A 23,311-nucleotide genomic window follows, 5' to 3' on the forward strand; every position below is an offset into this window, starting at 1 on the left:
ATTTCTGATCTCAGAGTAACATGTGATATGTATATATACACATAACATGCTCAAAACAGTGGTGAGATCTGAGCATCTCACCACTGTCCTCTACTCAACCTATCACCTTCTCTGGGGCTTGCCTTTTCCACATTGTTAATGATCCCTCAGACAGGATAACTCTTCTGCATATGAAATGTTTTCTATTTTGTTTTGTTTTAATAAAAAGTATACTTTGCTTTAACATTTACAGTCTTCCCAAAGCTAGGATCAAAACTAAAATCATAATCATAACTGATTATAGCCCAGAGAGGGTCCTACTCATTCCATCTGATCTCTTCCTCCATTCTCATTTCCTACCCCTTTATTCATCTCACAATGGCTGGGGAGACATTCCCAGAGACGGGGCAGTACAGGTCACTTTCAATGTCTATACTTTATTAATACTTCCTACTTTAAGACCTCAACTAACAGCCAGGTAGTGGTGGCATATACCTCTAATCCTAGCACCAAGGAGGAGGCATGTGGATCTCTGTAAGCTCTAGGCCAGCCTGGTCTACAATGAGAGTTCCAGACAATTCCTGACAACCAAGGATACACAGAGGGACCCTGTCTTGATCCAACACTCCCACACACAAAGATCTCAACTCATATACATAAGAAAAGCCCTCCCTGTCCCTTATACAAAATATAGTCTGATAAAGTCTCTAACACTGTAATTTCAAATTGGTTCTTTTTTTAATACCTCCTTCCACTAAGTCTATTAACTGGGTACTATATTTGGCTATCACTGTATTCCCCCTCCTTACAAAACAGAAGCAACCTTACATATCTAACAAACATCCTTCCTCAGAAACACATGCGCACAGTTTCTTCAAAAATTGTGTAGGCTTCATGTGTTTTCCAGTGTTTCACCCACAGATTTAGGTTATACCAGGCTTCAGGTGACTTTTACAGGTTCTGTAAGGTCCAATGGATAAATGGTTTATTAAACACTCAATCATAAACCTTACAATGAAATAAATCACACTAAACACATACTCAAACCTCACCTGATTACTGCTTCAATTCATGTCATCTGTGTCTCTACTCTGTGTCAAACAATGGAGAATACACAGGGTACATTGCTCCTCATTTTTTTTAAGCATCATATCCAATGACACTGTTTTGATTACAGTCAGATGGGGGCAGAAGTATGCAAATGCTATATATTATTGCTCTGTCCCATTTTGAAAGTAATTGAGAAATCTTTATCATCAAACCACTGGGACTGATGTTTGACAGCAAGTCTTGTTAACTCAGGAATAAATTAACTCTAGGGTTTTGCTGATGACTGTATGTGTGAAAAAGAATGAAAAACTTCTTAGGGATTTGGCGCCACGTTGGGCGCCATTTGTAACGAGTACGGTTTTTCTGCCTGCCGCTTGGTCTTGTCCTGCCGCTGCGCCAGCCCCAAATAACACACAGAGACTCTGTATTTGATACAATGCTGTTGGCCTGGTTACTTGTTTCTTATCGGCTAGCTCTGCCTTAATTATTAACCCATTTCTGCTGATCTATGTATTTCTCTTACCGGGGAGCCAGCGGCATACTGCTTTCTCCAGACTCTCCATCTTGACCCTCCTTCCTACTTCCTATTTCCTCCTTGTCTCCTAGTCCCTCCTATCTTCCTTTCCTATTGGCCAACAGTGCTTTATTATTAACCAGTATGAGAAACATATACAGAATGACATCTCCCATCAGGGATTTTTTTTACTCAGTATTCTATGATGATTTGTTATGTTATACAACTATTTTTCAGGAATAGAAAAAAGGAGCCAAATTAAGTTTCAGAACTCAAGAAATAAATACTGTATTGGTATTAATCACTACAATACTTGTACTCATTCATAAATGTAAGAAATGTGGTAATTTAGAAAATGTTAAACTGGATTGTTTGAAAACAGAAAGAATAAAAAACAGTTTGTTTCTGGTTATTAAGTAACATGTCACTAAATCTTACATGTAATGCCTAAAAATATTACTGAATTAGCTCATCTGTTAGATTTCTAAAATTAGTACTTTCCAACTGTTTTCTCGTAGATAAAATCTCAATGTGATCTACACTACTGTCTACTGTCCACCACTAGTTTCCACTTGGTATCTTCTCAAAGATATACAAAAGAAAAAGAAAAACATGATGAACCAGAAAGGATATTGAAGAATGGGAAGAATAATGATGCAGTTTTTGGACAAACACAAGAAGAGTCTATCTGAATGCCTTGTAAACACTGAGTTCATGCAACATACCAACTAATTATGAACCAGAACTCAACTACATATTAGGAATTAACATGCGGATATTATACTATACAGTTAATGTAGCAGAAAACTATGCTTTAGGAAAGGGTTATGATGATGGTAGGTTCTGACAAGTTACCTATTTATTATTACTACCACCCACCCCAAACCTTTGTAGATAATATTCAGTGTACATCCCTGAGGACATGCTGTACCAAACAACAGTTACATAAATCTCAGACTCTGTGTCCGGGTTAAATAATTTATTTTCCATTTAAGTCACATACATTACAAAGCTGTTTTACATTTGACTCAAAGTAACATTAACCTAAGGGAAAGAAATGGTAGGGGAAGGGGAAGATCAGGGGAGAACACTATATAATTATTGGAGCTTCTGTGTAAAAGAAGACCCTGTATACAGGAAATGAGTAATTCCAAGTCCTGTTAAAACTATCCTAATGGAATTGCCTAACATCATAAAAATACATTTTAAAACCATAAATAGTTTGGTTTGCTTATTTTGCCATTCATAAATGCAGTTGTAACTTGAAATGCAAGCCAGGAGCTGGCTCCGTGAGTAAAGTGCTTTATGGCATGTGTGAGGACCCAAGTAGAACATCTCCAGAACCCATGTAAAGATGAGCATGATGGCACACATCTGCAATCCCAGTGCACCTGGAAGCTCTCACGCCTGCAAGCTCAACATACTCAAAAGGCAAAACTATTAAGACAGCCTGTCTCAAACAAGGTGGAAGGCAAAAAGAATGCTGACCTCTACAAATTTGTCTTGGGATGTGTGTACCTGTATACCCACCTGCCTCCATACCCACACAGGGGAAGAGAGCGGGAGAAGTGGAGGGAGGAAGGGAAGGAGGTAGAGAGGTAGGGAGGGAAGGAGGAAGGGAGGGACAGAGAGAGATGTTTCAAATGTATCTCTACCTAATTCAAAATCTTTTTCCAGATTTAAGTAGTTTAGGAAATGGGTGAATTTCATCAGGTCCCCATGCTAACCTTAAAGTACATGAATGAGTTAGTGAGACAGAAACACTCTGTCTCTCTGTCTCTCTCTCTCTCTCTCTCTCTCTCTCTCTCACACACACACACACACACACACACACACACAAATTGGGGTAGAAAAGTTTCATCCTCATTTCTACCCCAAAGAAAAGCTTATATTAAATTAATAAAATATAAAGCTACTGTATATATTAATGTAATATTAAATCAATAACAGTAACTATAAAGAATACATTGCCAAAATATTTTGGGAATAACCTAATTTGTGACTGATCCATTTAGAATGTGGCTGGTTAGCAAAAATCAAATTAAAGAGCCACATTTTAAAAATTACATTACTATTTTTTTTAACTCAATCATTAGCAAGTACACTTATGCTAGAAAGTAAAAGTGTATTATTCCTATTCTGTTAAGGTTAAAGAGATGTTAATTATAATACTCTAGTGTTAGAAAATATTAATTGAAGATGTGTTATATTTATGCTGTGGAATATTTCTTTAATGATGCTAAGATGTGTTGCATTCTTTTATGTTGCATTTGTTTAACTCTGTGAAATTGTGTTATTTTTCCTGTCTAAAATACCTGATTGGTCTAATAAAGAGCTGAATGACAAATAGTTAGGCAGGAGAGAAGAACAGGCAGGGCTGGCAGACAGAAAGAATAAGCAGGAAGGGAAGAACATAAGAAGAGGGAGGAGAGAAAAAAAGAGGAGAGGAGGATGCCAGGTGCCAGCCACACAGCCAGCTGTGGAGTAAGTAAAGAAAGGTATATAGAATAGAGAAAGGTGAAAACCCAGAGGCAAAAGGTAGATGGGATAATTTAAGAAAATCTGGATAGAGTCAAACTGAGCTAAGGCTAGTCATTCATAAATAATAATATGTCTCCATGTATTTATTTGGGAGCTGGGTATCAGGCCCCCAAAGAGCAAAACAAACTAACTACACTCAGGAATTTAAAAAATTCTACTATCACAAATTTATTAAAATCTAGGAATAAAGTAAAAGAGGGAAAATGAGGACTCTGTACTACTAAACAGAGCTAAACGAAAGTGGAGGACGGTTGATTAGCTAATTTTCTCATTGCTGTGACAAAATACACATCATGGCAGGAAAAACCTGTGATGGCATCATGAGGCAGCTGGTCACACATACTGAACCCACAGTAGTCAGGAGGGAATACAAAAGATGAAAACTTGAGCTGTTTGACCTTTTTTTTCTATAAGGCCTGGGTTCCTGGCCCACTAGATGGTGTAGCCCATATTCTGGGTCTATCTTTCCCTCCTCCTCAGTTAAACCTCTGTGGAAACACTCTCAGTGGCCCAGAAATGTGTTATTCCAAATCCAGTTAGGTTGACAAAGATGATTATTTATCACATAAATAACATTTTTAGTAAGGTGTTCAAATAACTGATTTATGACAAACAGAACAAGCAGAAACATAACACTCACACTTCCAAAGCATGACGAAAGATTGTGAAAAAGAAATTTGGTACAGTAACTTGTTAGGTCAGTGGTCCTTGCACCAAATAGCAGTTGGATCCCATTCCACTTCTACCACTTACTGTCCAGCTTACCCTGAAGATTTAACTAAGGTAACACACAAAGAATTTGGAGTGATGGTAACTGTCCACTTTATAGAATCTAGATTCACACATACCCTGATCAGGCTTGTAGAGAATTAATCTTGATTACATTAACTGAGTGAGAAGACCTATCCTAATTATGAATGGGGCCATGCCCTGGGCAGGGATCTTGGACTGTATAAAATGGAGAAAGTGAGCAGAGGACTAAGAAGCATTTACTGATCTCTGCGTCTTGAACAGTGAGAAAATAGATTCAAAGTAAAGGATAAAGTCGATTTGGACAATGTGTGGACCCACACATTGGAAACAAATGCATAAAAGATGGTCTTTAAGATGTATACCTTTCATGAATTTATTCACAATATAAGATATACTTGACAAAAGACTCAAACAGACTGTATTCTCTTGGATAAAAGAAGTGAAAATAACCCTATTCTCTAGTGTACTAACAACTACTTCTAGATGCCTAATGGATCAAAGAAACCAGCATGAGAATCAGACAACCCTAAGAATCAAAAAGGAAACTAAGTACATATAAGAGTGGAGGGCAGTGCATGAGGGAACATGTTTTGCATACGTAAAGGCCTAGGTTTTAAGAGAACAGACTGAGGAGGGGGAAGCAGGGGGTTAGGATCTTATGTGGTGTAACCAAGGCAGAATTTCTGAAATGAGTTTGCAACAAAAATCTTAGCAGATAAGAAAACCAGAAAACAAAAGAACTTAATGTCAAAAGCACAAAATAAATGTCTTATTTTAAGAATTTAAGAGATTTAAACAGATAGAAATTAGATGACAATTCCTGCCAAGGTTCCATAAGCCTTCTTGTCGACAGAGGCAAGACCAGCACTTAGAATTTACACAGAAGGAAAAGGCTGTAAGGAGCTATAATAATCTTGAAAATGGGAGACAACAGGGGGAGAACTTCTCTACTAGGTATCTGCTGATGCATAGTGCAGTAGCATGGGGTACAGCATCTGCAGGGAAACTGACAGAGTAGGAAAACAAGAGAAACCTACAAAGATATGCTTAACTCATCTAAAAGGAAGACAGAAAGGTGATTCAAGGAGGAAGGACCACCTTTTCAACAAAATGCTGCAGAGTAAAACAATCATAGTCTTAATGCCCTGCCCAAAGACAGAGTATCACATTAACTAAAAGTTAATCTAAACTGGACCACTGGTTTAAATATAAAATATAAACTATAACACTTGTAGGACAAATTATAGGATACAGCCTCAGAAACCACAGTGAAGAGAATGTGGATCTGATACTAAACTGCAGTCTACTGAAAGAAAAACAAATAAATAAACGTTATCAAAATTTAAAGCTCTGTAAAAGTCTACTAAAGAATGAAAAAGAAAATTACAGGCTGGGAGAAAACATGTGCACAACACATATTCCCACAAAGAAATAGTATCTAGAACTGAATCAACATTGAAAGCTCAACAGAAACAAAATATCCTAGAGAGAAAATGGGCAAAAGACAACAAATATCTAACCAAGAAAGGTTACTATCAGCTTACTAGGGAAATGCAAATTAAACCTACACTGACTTTGACTTTTCACCACTAGATACCTAATTACCAAAATTGAAACGTGGGTCCATAAAATGCTTACAGGGATCCCTGAGAACATTTAGGTACCTCTTGAGAAAAATTAACACAGCATGACCACTTTCAAAATGTTTGGCAACTTTTTATATTATTAAACAAGTGACTATCACATAATCTAGCAAATGCATTTTTGATCATTTATCCTAGAAAAAAGAAAAGCTATATTCACATATAAATAAGTGTATGGTAAAATGTATACAAATAAACAAATGATGCATAGAAATAAATAAATGCTCTCAGTAGTCTTATCTATGAAATGGCCCTAGAATAACCTAGAAGTCCTTCATTAGTGAATGATTAATGTTAAAAAAAAAAAAAACTATAGTTAGACTACAAAATACTGACAATAAAACGACAGCCTTTTAAGGTGAGTTATGCTGAATGAAAAACAGATAATCCTAAAAGGTTGTACACTTACAATTCCATTTCTATAACACTTTAGAAATGACAAAAATAAAAAATAAAATAAAAAAAAATAAAAATGATCCAGAGAACAAACAAATCAGTGTTTGCCAGGCTGGCTATGAATACGAAGAAGGAGGAGTCCTTGGCTGCTTTGTATCATGACTGTGAATTTTAATTTATGTGATTAAACTTTACAGACCTAAATACAATAAAACTAATTAAGGATAAATCAGAAATCTGAAGATAGTTGTCTGTATGAATATTCTAGTAGAATATAATAATAGCTTTAGAAAATGTTATCAGTTTTAGAAAACTGAGTAGAGGATACACACAGGATCCTTACGTTATTTTTACAGCATTAATAAATCTGGTAACAGGTGAAATACAAGAGTGACACACCATACCAGTATAAATCAATTCAATATAGTAGAATCCAAAGGACAAATTTAGTAAGTAATGAGCAGACTAATGACAATCATTTAAAATATACAGTTGAATCTTAAGAAATGTGATGCATGGGCTAAAGAAAGGTCAAAGTATCAAAGGTAAAGTTGTCTGAAACAGGAAATAAAGGCAGCCAGTAGGGTAACTAGCAAATCCTAATCCTAGTAACTTTCAAGAACAAGGTACCATAAGGCTCTAAAACAGCAAACTAACAGTAACAGGCTGGGTTTTTCCTCTTCAAAAGGTATCAGCCACAATAAAGGACTAACTGCTATAAAACTACTTCTTGAAGAAAGTACAAAACTTACAAGTGTCCACAAGACACTGAAGGCGTAATTTACTTCTGTATCTGTGGATTGACCCTGAAATGAACAGGTAATGACAGACTGGTTGAACACTGCTGGCATTTATTCACAGCAAAGCTTATTTTCTCAAAGTATTCTATATCAGCCAATTCTATTTTTGGCTTGTGGCAACAGAATGGAAATCTGTTCTCTACAATTACTTGGAAACACATGAGCATCTACTGACAGTCTCCTCTCTATAGAACTTTTTAATTAAACTTTTTAAATATTGATTTTATGTGCAAGAGTGTTTACCTGCATGTATGTTTATGTACTGTGTGCATGCCTGATGCACACAGAAAGAGAGCACTAGATTCCCAGAACTGGAATTACAGATGGATGAGAGCTGCCATGTAGGAATTGAACCTGGATCCTCTGAAATCAGAGTGGCCAGTGCTCTTAATCCTGGGGCCATTCGTTCCATACTTGTACAAGTAGGCATATTCTGAAGTTTAATATATATATTGCTTTAGCTAATCCATAAGTATCCAAGCAATATGAAAATAACTGATAGTCTATTCTTGAGAAAATGCATCAAGACAGATTAGACAAAGATGGTGAGGGCCAGATCATTTTCTTTTGACATAAAAAAGTAAAACTCTCTGTATGAAAATTATTGGTAAGTACAAAGGATTACATTAGCTCCAAGTTTTACAAGGTTTACAATGGTAACAATATAGATGCTATAAGAACAAAATAAAACTGAGCAATGAAAAAAATGAGGAGGCTTATCTGTGGCAAAGTAACAAAGAGATGGCAAAGATGAAGTAAGAATAAAAGCCTGGTTGAACAAGTAGAGATCAGTTAATCCCAAATTTAATGACTATTGTTAACAAATATTCTGATTCCACTTACCAAATTCAAAAAAAGTTCAAACTAACATCATAACTGTATCATACTTTAAGAATGCTCAGGCTATGGATACCTAAAAATACAAACTAAAATATAAGTCATCTTCACACAAATGTTACCCAGTCTTCTTAGTCAACCTGTCATTGGCTATTCTGAGTATGACCCAACTTCCTGACAAAAAAAAAAAAATTACTGCACCATTTCTTCCAGCACTACCTAGCATGTTGCTCACTTTAATACTGATTTATCTTTCATTAGAATGTATATACTCTAAGAACTGAGAGATTTCTTAATTCATTTACATAATCCCAGTTCTTTTAACTGGATTTGGCACAAGTATCTGCTGACAAATTATGTGTTACATGGCTGGAAAGACAACTTACCTATAAAAACTTAATATTAAGACAAGTAACATTACATGGATTCAACTGGTTATATCTGGGAATATGTATGTATATACAAGTACAAATATGCATGTGGTAGCAACTTATGAAAAAAAAGAGGTCATGAGTTAGAAGGAGAGTGGGAAGAGGTTCATAGGAGGGTTTGGAGGGAAGAAATATTCTCAGCTTTAAAAATGTAATTAGTTATTAAAAGGCCATGATGTATAATGTTGCTTTTATAGCGATATAAAAATTTACCAATGAAATTGATGAGAAAATTTATAAGGCAAGAAAAATGAAACCAATGCTGATAAATATTAATAAAAACACTATAGACAGGGGAATTTAGTGAGCTTAGAAGAAAATTACAGGCAAAATAATTGAATAGGTATGAAATTTAAATGCAAAAGAGGGAATGATAGGAAACTATAGAGTCCAAAGTGGAACAGAAGAGCCCTGACTACCAACCTTATCAGAAGAAGACGAAGAGCCCTCTGGAAGGGTGAGAAGGTCCAGAAGTGGACAAGCAGCTCTGGGGAGCAATTGTGAAGGTCTGAGGGGAAAGTGAAAGTCCACAGGCTGTCATTTGAAGGTACAGAATCAGCAGAGGGTATGTGGGCGACACACAGAAATAACAAAACAACTCTACCTAACTGTGATATTCTAGTTCGCACACATTGTCTTTTAGCAGACAGGACTGCCAAGAAGACCAAACCCTAAGTAAATGCTAATGAAACCCTTTAGCTTTTAGTGGAGCACACTCCTACAGCACTGATGTTGGACAGTGGAGTAATTCAGAGGTATCATGGGAAAGCTTAGCAGGAAATGCTATTCTGTGATTTTACCAAGTTCAACCCACAGTGGAAAGGCACTGGTGTTTTAAGATTTCCCTACTATAAAAAGGGGATCAGTGTCACTTTAAACAAAGCGACTGACATTGTGTAATTATTTTATCTTCTTCCCAGGAAGTACTTTGATTTTGTCTTAGTCTCCAACAGATGGCAAAAAGCCCCACTTTGTTATTGTTGAGGAGATGAAAAATTATTTTAATGAAACTTTAGTTTTTATACCTTGTTTATCCACAATCTAATTACTTATGAATTCTAAAAATAATTCCTTGCTCTCCTCAGCAATTACCCACAATAGAAACATGTCTTTCTTTTTTTCATTTCAAAATTTCAATGCTGACATTGGTAACTATTTTATAACCTTCTGTTCTTGTTTTCAAAGCACCTTACGTAATTCTCCTTCCTGTTTCAGGGAGGTCTCATTATATCTTCTTTCCTCCTGCCACAGTATAATCTTTGGGAAGCATAACAATTACAAACCAAAGGTGGAAGTCAGTCCTCTGTTAGAGCAAGGCTCTGTTCATCACTTGGGGGAGGAGGCTGGCTTTCTTTAATTCAAGGGTCTTATAAGCATCCTTTAACATCACCTAATATGTCTTTCTTTAAGCAGTGGCCATGTGCTACTCTTCCTACTATTTATTTTCTTAAAGGGGACAAGTTCATTTAGGAGTCTAAAGAATTTAAGAACTTCACTTCTAAAATTCATCTAAGGGACTGAACGCTAAGATTAAGCCCACAATGAGTATAGGATAGTTCCTAGCATCTATATAATTATCACATGGAAAACTACTAAACTACAATGTTTATTTACTAGGAAAACCTTTAAAAGAAAACAATTATTAATTTGGAAAGACTTTTATAGATTTCTAGATTTTCAGTAAGGGAGTCTTTGAGAACACAAAACCCAGAACATAGAATAAAACCAATCAATAAAATAAGTCACAGAAGTAGACACTGTTGTCTTAGAAGGCCTACTATCTCTTGATTTCAGTGTTCCTGTCTCTTTTGCATTCATACTGTATATGCTGATATTTTCAAGATACACCCATGAGTTATTGCCTAGACCTTTGTTCCTACATCTCCTTAACCTAGAATGCTTCATTACAGCTAATTTCAGAAACAAACATAGTAACCTTCCAACTGAAAGCAATGTCTCTTTGAGGTTCACTTTGATCTGCTTATTCTCCCTTGATCTGCTTATTCTCCCTACATCACAAGCAGTCAATACAGTCAGGAGAAACCTATCTAGTCATTAACAGTCACGGATGGTCCCTCTAATCCAAGGGGGAGTTTCTGTGTCTGTATATGCTCTCTCTTTCTCTCCTCATTCCCTGATCTCATATTGTTGAAATGAGACTGTGTCTGAATCCCAGGTTCATTTTTTGTAGTTGTATGGAAAAGCCACACACTGCACACTCACTGTCCATCAATCTGAGCTACCTCAGACCAGCCTCATTTCCAGTTGTACTGTCTAGGTCCCTTAATTAACATTAAGTAAATGTCTCAATTAATATATTCATTCAAAGTTTTATCTTATACTTAGGTCATCTTTTCCTACTGATGTGCCTTTACTAACAAATATTTCTCCTCTAATCTTTATTCCATATTTGATTTCTTTTTTTTTTTTTTCACTGTTCGAGGTTTATTTGGTGTTTTCATTGGCATGATACTTGGGTAGTTGATTGCATCATCCATATGCTTGACTTCTATTTTTAAGAAAATATTACCAAAGGTTCCACAAGAAACATCTTAGAGCCTTCCCTTCCTCTTTACACAGTTTCTAAAATCTGTAACTTTTTTCAACATACTCAGTTACCAAGTTAGAAACATTCTACTCTAGAACTGACTATTCAGCACAGCTTACTTAGCATCTCCAAGCTGAAAACATGCAGACACTATTCTATGTGCGTACAAAACTACTTTTCAACTTTGTAAGGTGATGTGTTAAGTTTACTCTATCTTCCTCTGATTTCAACTGGAGTTTTCCACAAAGCTGAACATACTCTAGTTAACTGCGATCTACTGTGCCATGTGTACCACTAAGAAGTAATTATAAACCCATAAAATGGTGGTCTGGTGAGGATTTCAAGATGACTTAGGATAATTCCAACCATGGGAAAAATTTGGGCAAAGATTAGTTTAGCAACTTCCTAAGTTTCTGAAATGATCTATCAGAAAAAAATAAAATAAAATAAAATTATGAAATCTAAATCCCAATATAAAAGAAAGTTTAATTTGAAATGTTCATGAACAAAATAATTATTTAAATCTCAAACATTCTGATAGAAATAACAGGCTAAATATGTTTATGAACTCAAACTACAAATGTGTGTAAAGGGATTTCTAGTTAAAGGATCTTAAGAAATTTTCAACACTACTTCTATTTTGCTTCTATGTATTTGCTCATTCATTGACACAAAAATGACACTAATGTTACTCAACTTCTCATACTTAGTAGTTTTTGGCTCTGAGATAAAATGAGAACAAGACTTCCATACTAATTAAAAAATGACAACTAATATCAAGTACTACCATTTTAAAGACTTTTTATTCAAGAAAATATACACAAGAATGGAAATAATTCTGCTAAGAATCTGACTGGCAGGGGCTGGAGAAATGGCTCAGCAGTTAACAGCACTGGCTGCTCTTTCAGCGGTCTTGAGTTCAATTCCCAGAACCAACATGGTGGCTCTCAACCATCTATAATAGGATCTTATGCCCTATTCTGGCATGCAGGTTTATATGCAGAGTATTCATACATAAAATATAAAGTAAAAAAAAAAAAAAAAAAAAAAAAAAAGAATCAGACTGGCCAATGGGTAATCTTAGGTGGCTAAATAAATATATGGGGAAATAAGAGAGAAAACCTGACATCCCAATAGTCTAAGGCAGAAGTAAGCAAAGTTTCTCTTTAAGGCCTCTGTTGCTGCTACTGAACTGTCTACAGAATGAAAACAGTAACATATATAAGTTACTTCGGCCAAACTCAAAACAAGTGTACCGGGGCTGGGGACATGGCAAAACACTTAAGAGCACCAACTGCTCTTCCAGAAGACCCAGAGTTACATTCCCAGCAGTTACATACAGCTCCAAACCACCTGTAACTCCAGTTCTAGGTCATCCAACACCCTCTTGTGGCTTTTGAATGAACCAGATATGCATGTAGTGAACAGAAACTGTGGTATGTCTGAATCTGTCCTTCCGACTAGGAGTTGCTGATAATATCTGGCCTAAGGAACAAGGAGAAAGTAAGGTATGTGGAGAGCTATTCATAAACATTCTGGATTTAATCTAAACAATAAATCAGGAGACCCATGCAATATGTGTACATTACTGTCAGATCCAGCCAGACACAGTCGCATATTGCTGTCTTTAACATAAACATAAAAGCAACTCCCAAGAAACAATTATTGAGTCACAGGCAAAATTAACTCTCATAAATGATATACCAGTTAGAATTTTAAACTGACAATTCATTTTTTCACAATGTATCCTAAAATTATAGTGATAGCTATATTATTCATTACCATTTTGTCCCTGAGTCTCTCTCCACGGATAAAAAAGTCCGCACAGCCATTCTCTTCCTGATGAGGGACTCTGAAGACAGTGACGCTGCTCAGTCCGCTCCCTCCGAGTGGCAGCCATCCACCACTTGAGTCATCTCTGGTCATCACCACAGCTCGCACTCGTGCATAACTATTACTAAAACAGAGGCAAAGATCAGGAATTAGCTTCTCCTTAAATAAACAAGGAAGCCAACGTGTTGGTCTTGTTTGAGAAGCCAAAGACCACAGTAATTACTATGTAGTAACTAGTATGTTTATTACTTGCTTCCATAATAAGCCATAGGAAAAAACTTAACTGAAAGGGGAAACCCACAAACTAAAGGTTATTCTTTATTTTGAAGGTTCAACTCATAAGACTACAGGATTCCTATTTCACTTCATCATTCTGGTACACACAGCATATCTCGATCACCCTGCACATGTGACCAGAGATCCTAGAGAGAATTTGTCACCTTACCTTTATGTATTCATTTGCTATAACATTAAAACAAGGATAAATTATTGCTATACTTATCTTAGCTCATGTAATTGTTCCTAAATTCCCAACTATTAAGCATGCTTAGACTCAGAAGCTTATTTGAAAAAATTTCTATCAATGGGAAGCCTATATCACTTTTTTAAATCAGAGGGATAAATAGTCTGTTTACTCATCAATCAAACTTATCTGTGGAAACATTTCAAGTCTTCATTTTGCTAGATTCTACTTTTAAAAGACCCATTTCATAATGTTCTTCCCAAATTAACAATGATTTTCTCCATAAAATCTAGGATAGTCACTTAATGCAAAGTATCCTATACACCTGACATGTAAGCCCTCATTTTCAAATTTTTACTGATTAATAAATAATTTCTAAGTCTGTATTATGAACCATGCAGCCTTAGGAAAGTATACTGGATACAACTTAGATCTGTGATTAATTATAAATATCAGCTGACATTCTACACAACAGTTCCATACCTGTATCTCTGTATGCTAAAATGATTCTTGCCATTCGTACAATACTGCACTTGTCTAAAAGTTCTTCCCTTGCTTCTGTCGTTTCCATTATTTTTCTAATTTTTAAAAATTATAAAATCTAAGTACATTAATTTGCCTTTTCCCTTTACTTCCTTCAATCCTTTTTTATTATTTCTTTTATTGAGGTAACGTCATACACAGTACCATGCATCCACTTTAAACACACAGGCACTACCAAAGTCTACAGATGTGTGCCTATGCAGCTCGATACAGGTGTGTGTCCTTCCAGAATGCATTGCTATCTAAATCTAAAGGTGAGGGTATGAGGCAGTGGAGCATTTGGGTCATGAAGGCAAAGCTTTTCCTCATGATTGGGGTGATAAGACTTGGAAAACAAACTCTTAAAAGCTTCCTCATTTTTCTCTCCCATGTGATGACATAGCAAGAAGGGGGCCGGGCCACCTATGTCCTGAAAGTGGAGCAAAACAGACAACTCAATCTTCCTCCAGAGTATGAAAAAGAGATGTTTGTTGATGACAATCAATCCCACTTAGGCTTTATCTTGTAGAAGCCCAAACAGACTTAAGATATGTAGAAACACCATGGAAATGAAGATATTTCTGCCACAATGAATCCTCCTCCCCTCTTTCTGTTTTTATTTGTAACACACAGACTGTTTGGCCCACTGTAAACCTTCATATAAACTGAAACACATAGTATTATCATTATACTTTTTAAACTCACTTTATTTAGTATAACAGAATTTTACTTTGTAAATTTCACTAAGTAGCCTCCTAGTTGAATCATTATTGAGTCAACACTGAGGAACCTAGATCATTCCAGTTTGTAAGCTATGATAAAGTTCATACACAGATCTCTTTTTCTTTAATCCTGTTTTTGAGACAGGGTCTCTTGTAACCCAGGCTGGCCTAGAACTCACTACATAGCTGAAAAGGCCCTATACAAGGCTGTTATTAGCAATGCTTTCATCTTCCTTAATTACTCAGAAATGCAATTATTAAGTCACAAGATGCTTGCATGTTTAATCATAAAGAGTTAACAAATTGTTTTCCAAAGTAGTTATAATAATACATTTTGTCAAAAACAATCTACTAATATTTGGTGTTTCCAGTAGTTTAATTTTACTGTATTATGTACATTACAGTGCTATTTGTTAACTATTCTTGTTTTGTTTTTCTGAAGATTAATGAGAACTAGCATCATTTCATTTGTCCATGTGCTTATCTTCTTTTAAGTCTTTTCATCTTTCTCTTTTTTCAAAGACAGGGCCTCATTGTATAGCCCCGACTAGCCTGGAATGAGCCATGTAGAGCAAGTTGGTCTCAAAATCACAAAGATCCATCTGCCTCTGCCTCCTGAGTGCTGAGGTTAAAAGTATGTGCCACCATGCCCAGGTTGCCCATTTTTTAAATTATTTTTTAGAAGCTCTTTGTATATTCTGGACACAAGTCTTTTGGCAAAGAATGTTACACTGCCCTGTACTGTGATTAAGAGTGAGGATATGCTTGACAGTGATGGCACACACTTTTAACCCTAGTACCCAGGAGTCAGAGTCAGACAGAACTTTATATGACAGAAGACAGACTAGTCTACTGGATACTGCAGGTACCATGTCAGCCAGGGCTACATAGTAAAACCTTGTCTTAAAAAAAAAAAAAAGAGGATGAGGATGAGAGAAGGGAAGAAGGAAGAAGACAAGGAGGGGAAGGAGGGAGGGAGGGAGGGAGGGAGGGAGGGAGGGAGGGAGGGAGGGAGGGAGGAAGGAAGGAAGGAGAAAAAAAGGAAAGGTGGATTCCAGTCAAAGGTCCTTACCTTGGTTCTAGGTTTGGCCACATACTACTAGGTCTGTGACCTTTGGAAAGTTACCAAAGCTTCTGTGCCTAATCTTTGAAGTAACAGCACCCGTCTTTATTATGAGTTAACAATACCTAACACACAGTAAACGCTGTATTTAAAAGGATGACTATAAAACATTTAAAACTAAAGTTGCCATTGTGGTTATTCAAAATCAGGTAGTTATAACTTTCTAACACTAGTCAACACAGCTCTGATGGGATTGGCTTTACAGGGAACCACTATGTTGTCTACACTTTTTAATACTTAGCTCTTTAGTCTCTTACCAATCTTCCCTTAGAACTGCTCAGAGACACAGGAGCACAAAGGCTGCATTATTAACAGCTTCTCAAGGTAAGAGTCTTTAAGTAAATGAAGGAGTTCTTAAAGGATTTTTTTCATTTCTGTTTTTTTTTTTTAATTTAAAACCAATATGGTACCTAAACTTCTGATCCCCGCTCTCATTTGAACAACTGTTTAAAAGTATTCATTCACATATAGCAGAAGAATTAGCTATTACACCATGACACAAAACTGGGCAGCTTCTAAATGAACAGAGATTTACTTCCTGTAGCTCTGGAGACTAGAAAATCCTGGATCAAGAAAGAGGAAACCTTAAACCTTGTGATCTCCAGAAAAAGAACACTGGCCCTAAAAGTGTATGTGTTAAAAGGCTCATGCCACTCTTAGGAGCTGAAACTTTCTAAGTGGGACTAGCGGAGGAAGTAAGTCATAGGAGTTCGCTCTCAGGACATGCCTTGTTCCTTTCCCCTTGTTGCTCCTTGGTCCACTAAAGGTTAAGCAGCTCTGTTAATGGTGAGTTCTCTGGCATCTGATCTACTTTACCACAGACCCAAAGTACCTGGGCCAAGTGATCAAGATGAAAACTCTGAAATTCTATGCCAAAATAAGGTTTCTTCCTTTAAAGTTGTTTATATCATTATTTGTTGGAAGAAATGGGAAGATGACTAGCACAGAGGTAAAATTTAACTGTGTTAAAGTTCTGTATTTTATCTTGTTGTTAGCAGCTAATACTTTGTTAACTAAACTGGAAAAAGAAATTACCAAGCACTGTGGCTTGCATTAGTTTCATTTTCGTTTCTGAGACAGTACTGTAGTTTTGCTTCCCTACTTGTATAGTAAGATTATGGTTTACTTAAGACACTAAAGGGGGTAAAGAGATAAATCTCTTGTTTAGAATGTACACACTGCTCTTACAGGACTCACGTTCAATTCCTACCATTTACCACTCATAGGTTTAGTGAGACGGTTCAATGGATAAAGATGCTTGCCATTACACTGAATGACCTTAGTTTCATCCCCAAGATCAATGTGGTAGAAGACAAAAACAGATGTCCCCAATGTCTTCTGTGACCTCCACTCCCATGCCAGGGCACAAAATCACCTCACCAAGAAATAAATACAACTATTTTTGTTTTTTAAGGATAAGCCTACTTAATAACAGGGAACTGTTTTCCTAGTAACATGGCTTGAGTCATTATTAAAAATGTTTGCTCTTCTACCTTTAATGCCCTTCCATGATAATGAGCCATCCTAGAGCCTTGATCTAGTAGCTGATGGAAGCAGAAACAGATGCCCACAGCTAAACACTGAGCCAAACTCCTGGAATCCAGTTACAGAGAGGGAGGAGTGATGTGCAAAGGGGTCAAGACCAGGCTGGAGAAACCCACAGAATCAGCTGACCTGAACAAGAGGAAGCTCATGGACCCCAGACACATGGTGGAGGGCCTAGGCCCTGCTCCAAATGATATGACAGTCTTTGAAGACTCCCTATGGAAGGTCTCACCCTCCCTGGAGAGCAGAGAGAGGATGGGGTTTGGTGGGGGTGATAGGGGAAGATGGGAGGGTGAGGGAACTGTGATTGACATGTAAAACAGCCTTGTTTCAAATTTAAATTAAGAAAGGAAAAAAAATGTTTGCTCTTAAGACCAGAAAGTCTGTAACTTTTTAATTTATTCTATGTGTCTTTCACATCATGCATCTCAATCCCATTCATTCCCCTTTTCTTTGTACCTACCCTCGGCCTGGAAACCCCCACAATAAAATAAAATAAAACTTAAGAGAAAAAAAGTCACATAGTGAACTCTTATCCATATACCTTTATTTGAAAGTGTTCATTACAAAGAGTAATTGGTCTGGTTCAAGGCCTTTGTTTTTTGCCATCTAGTTTGACCAGCTTCATTTGTTGAAGATACTGTCTTCTGTACAGGGTGCATTTCTGGCTTCTTTGTTGATAGTATAATTTAATTGAGGACACAGATATGATTTTTTAACTGTTTCTACATTCTAATTTTTAAAACTACATTTTGAAATAAAAATGTCTACAGTTTTATTGAAAGCAATGTTACCTGTTAAATATGGTAACTTAGGCTCTCCCTATCCCGTTTTCCTGGCCTGTATAGTAGGGTAATACCTACTATCACAGTATTTTGAAAAACTAATAAAGATATGATATAAAATGGTTAGCACTGTGTGTGCTCATACTCAGGTGGCTAATAAAAGTTCTTATAATGATCTGATTAAATTAACTTTCTAATGTTAATAATGTGAGCATTCTGGAAATGTCTCATTTTGTATTCACTATGGTTTTGAGGAAGAAACCCAGGAGGCTATGCCCTTCTCAAAACTTAACTATAGTTAAGAATCAACAATAAATTTTATAAGTCTGCCACAAACTTCTTACAGTATGGAAACATATCTAACCAAGTTAGGCATTTGGAAGATTCTCAAAAGGGAGGAGAATTCACTTTTTAATCTGTAGAATGAATAGAGGTGTTGAACTACCTTTTTTTTTTTTTTTTTAAACAATGACCCAAAGTTCTGATTGACAACATCATCAATTTGCCGGAGTACATTGTCAAATAACTGTTAACAGTTTGCATGTGATGTCCATAATCCCAAATATGAAGCATACCACAGAACAATCATACTCTCAAGGCCAACTTGGACTATGTAATAAGATCCTATCTTTAAGAAACAGAACAAGAAACATGGGAGATCGTTGAGTCCATAGAGTACGTGCCATACAATCATGATTTGCGTCGGAATGCCTATCACCAATGTAAAAAGCCTGGCACAACAGCTTACCTGTAATCCTATCACTGGGGAGATGGAGACAGGATGATCCCTATGGTTTGATAACTAGCTGCATCAGTGGGCTCCAGACTCAGGTGGAGACCCTGTCTCATGTAAGGTGGAGAGCAATTAAGGAAAACAAATGACACTGATCTCTGGCTACATACCCTATACTGATGCAGCATGGAGGGATAATAAGAGGGAGAAGGAAAGAAGGGGGTGATAATGAGAAGCCAACATAAATACTAGAATTCAGGCTGAAATAAAAAATATTATAGAGCAGCAAAATAAGATAAATTTGACTATTATACATCCCTACACAACAAACCACCACAAACAAGGTAATAATAAACAGGGTAACAAAAATTAAGCAGCAATCTAATGGGAGCAAAATCTCACACACACACACTCACAACCCCACACACACAATACTGCTGCTATTGATGTAAAAAATTGCTAACTAAGTAGTTGGAAGTGCACAGGTTTACTGGGTAAAAAACAAGGTATTAGCAATGCAACACTCCTTTTAAGAGGCTCCAGCAGAGAAACAGCTCCTAGAGGCCAGTGACAGTCTTCAGCTTGCAGCCCCTTCTCTCCTCAAATCAAGGAACCCTATTTTTGTGTGAATCTTCCTAAAGTCACTTCTCTCTGATCATGGCCCCATAGTTGGGAAAGTTTACCACTTTCAGAAACCAATGAGATTAGACTGGGCCCACTGAGGTAATCCAAGACAGGATCTCCACAGCAATGTTAACTGCAGTCACACTTGCATGGATACTAGTATATTTAAGAGTTCCAGGTTTAGGGTAAGAGCCTTTTGGGGACAAGGAAGAAATGAAAGGTGTATTATTTATTCTCTTTTCCACAAATAACACAAGCAAGCAAACGGCATTCCTCTTAAAAACTCCAAAACTCCATACAAGTATGAAATTTGCTAGGAACAAACTTTTTAAGAAGTGATAAGAAAAAGAAAAGGCAGTTCTAAAAATCAAAAACAAGGAAGATAACTCAAAGGGAAAATATGTTTATGAATAACACCCACAGGCCATAAAATAAAAAAGAATCTTAGTTATAATTTAAAGGATGAAAATTAGAGACAACCAAATGCCAAGACACTTGCTGGTTCAAGAGACAGTGAGAATATGAAAATATAAATTAGTAATGAAGGTTTTAAAATTAATTTATAAATATCCATAAAAATTTAAACGTGAACATTCTCTGACTGAACGATTCATTTGTTCCCTTTCTTCCATAATGTTCAAAACTACTACACCTTACATAATGTATGTCCCTCTGTCAACTTGGAAGAACTGACCCCTCTGTTCCCAACTACTTGCTACTTATAATATCCTAAGTTGCTCCAACATAGGCTGATATTGCAGTCTTTTCCCTACTCCTTTCTAGAACACACAACATGTACTCCTACAGGTGCTGGGCATATCTCATGAAACAAAGTAGCTGTGCTATGGAAATAAAAGGGGCAACTCAAAGTCTTGCCTATAGAAAGGCTGATGTTCTTCTGTGGGATATGTGAAATGTAGATATCTCTAAGAGAGAAGCCAGGAAGAGACATGCAGGAGAGGGAATTATTTTGTAAATGTTTCCACCAAGTGGGGTGCGAACCCAAGACTCAGATAGTGGACATGTGATAGCTACTGTGGTTAATGATACGTAAAGCAAAAAGCAGACACCGCTCCATTTTTCTAATATAGGTTAATAGAGCTATCTGAGAAATTCCTTTTGTCAGCTAGGAAGAAGGCACATGGGTCTATTCTCATTTCTATCTTTAGTAAAAACTACATTGCTCAGTCATTATTATTTGGTATTACCAGCGTTACCAAAGACATTAATGATAATTGTGGGTTTATGGGTAGGAAGAAGTAATACTTTTCTAGCTACATGGGGCAGTAGCAAGAGCATTTGGTGATAAGACCACTGTCCCAAGAAGACTTGAGGCTCATCCTACGAAGGGAAGTCCTTTACTCTCAACACTGATAGATGCCTTTTGCTAAGAATGGAAGAGCAAAACCTGTTCCATTAATTGCTAGGACTTCTGAAAACACTGTGAACCCCTCTAAAGTTCTATGCATACAACTTCAGTTAGCAAAGATGAAAAGCACTTACTTTTCCAAACTCATCTAGGAGCAAATACTTAGTTTCACGCATGCTGACAATCCACATAACATCTTGTAGTTTAGTGACAGGTAAGTGAAATAGGCTGTAAGCTGCCAACTATCAGGGTAATGCAGTCACATCGGGGATATACGATGTGGCAGGGAGCTAGATTCAGCAACTGACTAACAAGGAGGAAAACCGAGTATGTTCACATAAAGTATGTGAGTGTCTGAAATATGGTCAACACCTGAAAGTCTTATAAGTACCTCTAGGCATTCAATGAATACCTCAATAGGCAACGATGGGAGTAACAAAAAATAAAGGAGAAATTAAAAAAAATATATATCTAAAGTTCTTATAAATGCCTTTCAAGAAAAGAGTGACTTTAGCATGCGGACACTACAAGGTGAATGAGTGAAAAATGAGAATTCAGTTGGAATTTAGCACTCCTCAGTGGTGTACATACAGAGTTACATAATGCTCCTAGCATTTTATCCACAGAAGGCAGTTTAGAAACTTCCTCTTAAGAGGCCACACTAGTATGGAAATAGAAACTGTGAGATACTCCTTCCTCTTAATGCAATATAAATCGATTTCATTTTCACTGAAAATTTAATGTCTACAGCAGCACTGTCCAATAAAAAAACAAACAAACCAGAACTCAAGTCACATAACTAAAGAGGGCAGCACTGAAAATGGTGAGTACACTGCTCCAATCATAAACACCAACAGACTAAGTAAAATGTACCCAGAAATCAACTATGTTAGAACTGAAGGTACACTGACTAAGCTGACACCAAATCAAAGCCAAAAAACCCTACCATCAAGGCTGACCTGAACTACATTAATAAGTTCAAATTGCCTATGTCACTGTCAATTTTGAGGATTGCTCTGTAATTACATGATGTAAATTAATAGCCACAATACAGGAAGTTTATTTTAAAATGTTAAGAGGAGGGGCTGGAGAGATTAGGCAGTTAACAGCACTGGCTGTTCTAAAGGACCTGAGTCTGATTCCCAGCACCCACATGGCAGCTCACAACCCTCTATAAATCCAGTACCAGGGGATTTGACACATTCTTCTGGCTTTTGCAGCACTGTACACATGAGGGAGAGACACACATAGTGTTAAAAAAAGTCTTTAAATGCAGGGGGACATTGCATAGAAAGAAGGCATTCTAATGTTCTTTTTTAAGAAATTGAAGTACTAATAACAACTCTATTCTTCTTGCCTTTGTATTTTCCTCCTGTAGAATGCACTTTTCTCCTATATAAAAATTCATACACATTCTCATGTGTGGGTTGAGGTTATGAAGACTTCTTTTGTTTATGAATGTGAGGCATTTAACAGTTATCTTACTGTTTTTATAATTCCTGTGATGTCAACTATCCACTCATAACAGATTGTTTTCAACTGAACTAATTAATCAAGAAGCAGCAGCAACGGCAGCAACCTAAATTGGAGTCCTCACAAAAAAAAGAAGGAAACTCCAGGTGCTTATTTATTTATTGGCACTTTTGGTCCTTAAGTTATAGTTTAGTGATGATGAAATGAGCATCTATAAGGTAAAAGCTGAGCTCCACAGAGGAACCAAAATATCTATTTATAATCCCATGGACAGCTTCAAGTCATAACAAGGAAAGAACACTAACTTTGGCTTTCCACCAAGCACAAGTCAGCCAGTCCTTCCAGACCCACCTTGTTTATCAACAGATAAAATGTCACCTAATAAACAAGCTGACAGTCCAGATAGCCAGAACTAAAACCCATTCAAAGTCATTTTTCCACAAGGAATGGATTTGCTATCTAGAACAGAACTGTTTATTGCTATCTAGAACAGAAAAGCTACTAGATAAACAGGTACTTCCTTACAAACACCTTATTTTAAGAAGTACTTCCTCCTTGCAGTTCACTTTGCCAATATCAATGTGAACATATGGACATATACAGTGTCAATTTTATGATATCCTGTCC

At 36.6% G+C, this 23,311-nt stretch overlaps 1 protein-coding gene across 1 annotated transcript in view; it reads right to left on the reverse strand.

Moving 5' to 3' along the window:
• Spred1 (sprouty related EVH1 domain containing 1) overlaps positions 1–23,311 on the reverse strand; it is a 68,882-nt gene that overhangs the window by 19,095 nt on the left and 26,476 nt on the right. Inside the window, exon 2 of the mRNA XM_051183716.1 lies at positions 13,275–13,449. Coding sequence (XP_051039673.1) covers positions 13,275–13,449 — 175 coding nt within the window. The remainder of the gene's footprint in view (positions 1–13,274; positions 13,450–23,311) is intronic.

Source organism: Phodopus roborovskii, unplaced genomic scaffold, assembly GCF_943737965.1.
Source record: "Phodopus roborovskii unplaced genomic scaffold, PHOROB, whole genome shotgun sequence".
NCBI lineage: Eukaryota > Metazoa > Chordata > Mammalia > Rodentia > Cricetidae > Phodopus > Phodopus roborovskii.